We start from the raw sequence: 2,798 nt of genomic DNA, 5'->3' as shown, positions 1-2,798 counted from the left end.
AAGGCACTGACATAGGATGTAATTCTGAAAGCGATGCGTGAATTAGGTTACTGTGTATCTGGAACTGATGGAACTTTCGAACAAAATTGAAACAATCTTTTTCCATGTTCATCTAATAATAACCTGCCCGTAAGATTTTCTCTGCAAGGACATAACCGTTCATGTAGGGCCTGCATACTCCCAAATGCACTTCATTCATGATCTTTTTGGCTTCTTGGAAATCTACGCACCTCAAAAGATTTAGATCTGGAGTTCTTCATATATGACTTCTCCATTCAGAAAGAAACCGCTTGCAAGCCTTCTGATAGTTCTCTTTTGATCTTCACTGGCCTGCTCAGGATATTATTTTGTTTTCAAAAACCTTTTGATATCATGATACCATGGCTAAACATTAGGCTCTATTATAGTTATGTTATAATAACCATGCCTTTCTCGGACTTGGATTTCCAGTGGGTCAATATGAACATTATCCAGGTATGGCAGCATCGAGGCCAAAGTAGCTACTGCATCGGCTAGCTCATTGTGGAATCGAGGAATATACCTGAACTCGACAAACTTGAACCGTTTGTTGAGATCTTCCGCATGTTGCCTGTATGGAATGAGTTTGATGTCTCGAGCTTCCCATTCACCTTGGGTTTGCCGAATGATTAAATCAAAATCCCCCACGATTAATAATTCCTCCACATCTAGATCAACGACCATGTTCATGCCCATGATGTAGGCTTCATACTCGGCGGTGTTTTTTGTACAGAAGAACCAAAGCCAAGCTGTGGCCGGATAGTGTTTCCCTATGGGTTATATCACAATTTTTTTGATCCCGACACCTTTTGCATTTACAGCTCTATCAAAGAACATTTTCCAAGCACTGGTGTTCTCTAGAATTACTTCAACTGAATTTACTTCCTCATCTGGAAAGTAAGTGCTTAGGGGTTGGTATTCATCATCGACTGGGTTTTCAACTAGATAATCCGCCAAGGCTTGGTCTTTCATTGTCGTGCGGGTGACATAAACTATGTCAAACTCAGTGAGCAGGATCTGCCATTTTGCTAACCTTCCCGTGGGCATCAGTTTTTGGAATATATACTTCAGAGGATCTATCCTGGTTATGAGATATGTTGTGTAAGCCAGCAAATAATGTCTGAGCTTGTGTGCAACTCAAGTTAGAGCGCAACAAGTTCTTTCTAACAAGGTTATTTAGCTTCATAACTGGTGAACTTCTTGCTCAGATAATATATGGCTTTCTCTCTCTTCCTGGTCACAACGTGTTGCCCCAAGACACAGCCAAATTTTTTTTCCAAGACTGTCAGATACAAGAACAAAGGTCTCCCAAGCTCGAGTAGAACCAATGCTGGCGGATTCGATAGATATTCTTTGATTTTATCAAAAGCTTCTTGACACTCTCTGTCCATCTGATTGCTACATCTTTCTTTAATAACTTAAATATGGGCTCACACGTGGTAGTAAGCTGAGCAATGAATTTTGCTGATGTAATTCAATTTTCCTAGCAGACTCATGACCTCTTTCTTGGGTTTCGGACATGGCAAATCCCCAATAGACTTTATCTTTGTTATATCTAACTCGATACCCCTCCGACTGACTATAAACCCCAGAAGTTTTCCAGGTGGAACTCTAAATGCACATTTAGCTGGATTCAATTTCAATTCATACCTGCGCAAATGCTCAAAGAACTTCCTCAGATCTCACACATGGTCTTCTTGCGTTCTGGATTTAATGATCATATCATCCACATACACCTCAATGTCTTGATACATCTGTCATGGAAAATAGCAGTCATAGCTCTCATGTAGGTTGCCCCGGCATTTTTCAGACCAAATGGCATGACCCTGTAATAGTAAGTGCCCCAAGGTGTGGTGAAAGCCGTCTTTTCTGTGTCTTCTTCATCTATCTGAACCTGGTAGTACCCAACATAACAATCCACGAAAGACTGTATCTCATGTTTAGCACAGTTGTCAACAAGAATGTGGATGTTTGGCAATGGAAAGTTGTCTTTGGGGCTTGCTTTGTTCAAATCCCGGTAATCAACACAAACTTGGGTTGTCCCATCTTTCTTCGGCACTGGAGCCACATTATCCAACCATGTGGAAATCACACCAGCTTTCAGTTATTTGGTGAGTTCTTCCTTGATCTTATCATTGATGTCCGTTTTGAACTTTATCTATTTCTGTTGGAAGGGTGGATAACCGGGATAAGTTGGCAATTTATGTACCACCAAATCAACGCTCAGCCATGGTATATCATCATAAGACCATGCAAACAAATCTTTGAATTCAAACAAAAGTTGTATCAGGGCATTTCTAGTTCTTTCATTGGCGTGAATGCTTATCATGGTTTCTTGGATCTCTTCTGAACTGCCCAAGTTAACTGGCTTGGTTTCATTTAAGTTTGGCTTAGGCTTATTCTCATATTGTTCCAATTCGCGATTTATTTCGCTAAAAGCCTCATCTTCATCATATTCAGGTTCTTGATTCATTATTTTATAGTTAGACATTGTTTTAGGATCTGGGCACGAGGACCACAAGCATGTCATGTTATTTGAGTCCGCATTATTAGAACTGAAAAGAAAAAGATAAGAGAAATAGCAAAAATCAGAATAAAGAAAAAGAGAATCTAAGGACGATGAAATACTGATTCCATTTCATTTTATTGAAGATATGAGGGTTTACATTAAAATCAAAAGACAATAAAGTAAAAACATTTGAGTTACACCCTGAAATAACTCGTAATGTAGAAGAAATGGCAGGACTGGACTACCGGGACTCCCTTCTAATAGGGAATGG

At 39.7% G+C, this 2,798-nt stretch overlaps 1 protein-coding gene across 1 annotated transcript; it reads right to left on the bottom strand.

The window, feature by feature from the left end:
• Positions 1 to 384: 384 nt before the first annotated feature.
• Positions 385 to 702, bottom strand: LOC138868600 (uncharacterized). Its single transcript, XM_070146163.1, has one exon. The coding sequence runs from the start codon at positions 700 to 702 to the stop codon at positions 385 to 387; it is 318 nt and encodes a 105-aa protein (XP_070002264.1).
• Between the last annotated feature and the right edge of the window lie 2,096 nt (positions 703 to 2,798).

This window comes from Nicotiana sylvestris, chromosome 5, assembly GCF_000393655.2.
Source record: "Nicotiana sylvestris chromosome 5, ASM39365v2, whole genome shotgun sequence".
NCBI lineage: Eukaryota > Viridiplantae > Streptophyta > Magnoliopsida > Solanales > Solanaceae > Nicotiana > Nicotiana sylvestris.
This window is presented reverse-complemented; position numbering and strand designations above follow the sequence as displayed.

What these genes read in the sequence shown, in the direction of transcription:
- LOC138868600 (XM_070146163.1), bottom strand. Translation starts at nt 702, where the DNA reads ATGGTCGTTGATCTAGATGTGGAGGAATTATTAATCGTGGGGGATTTT.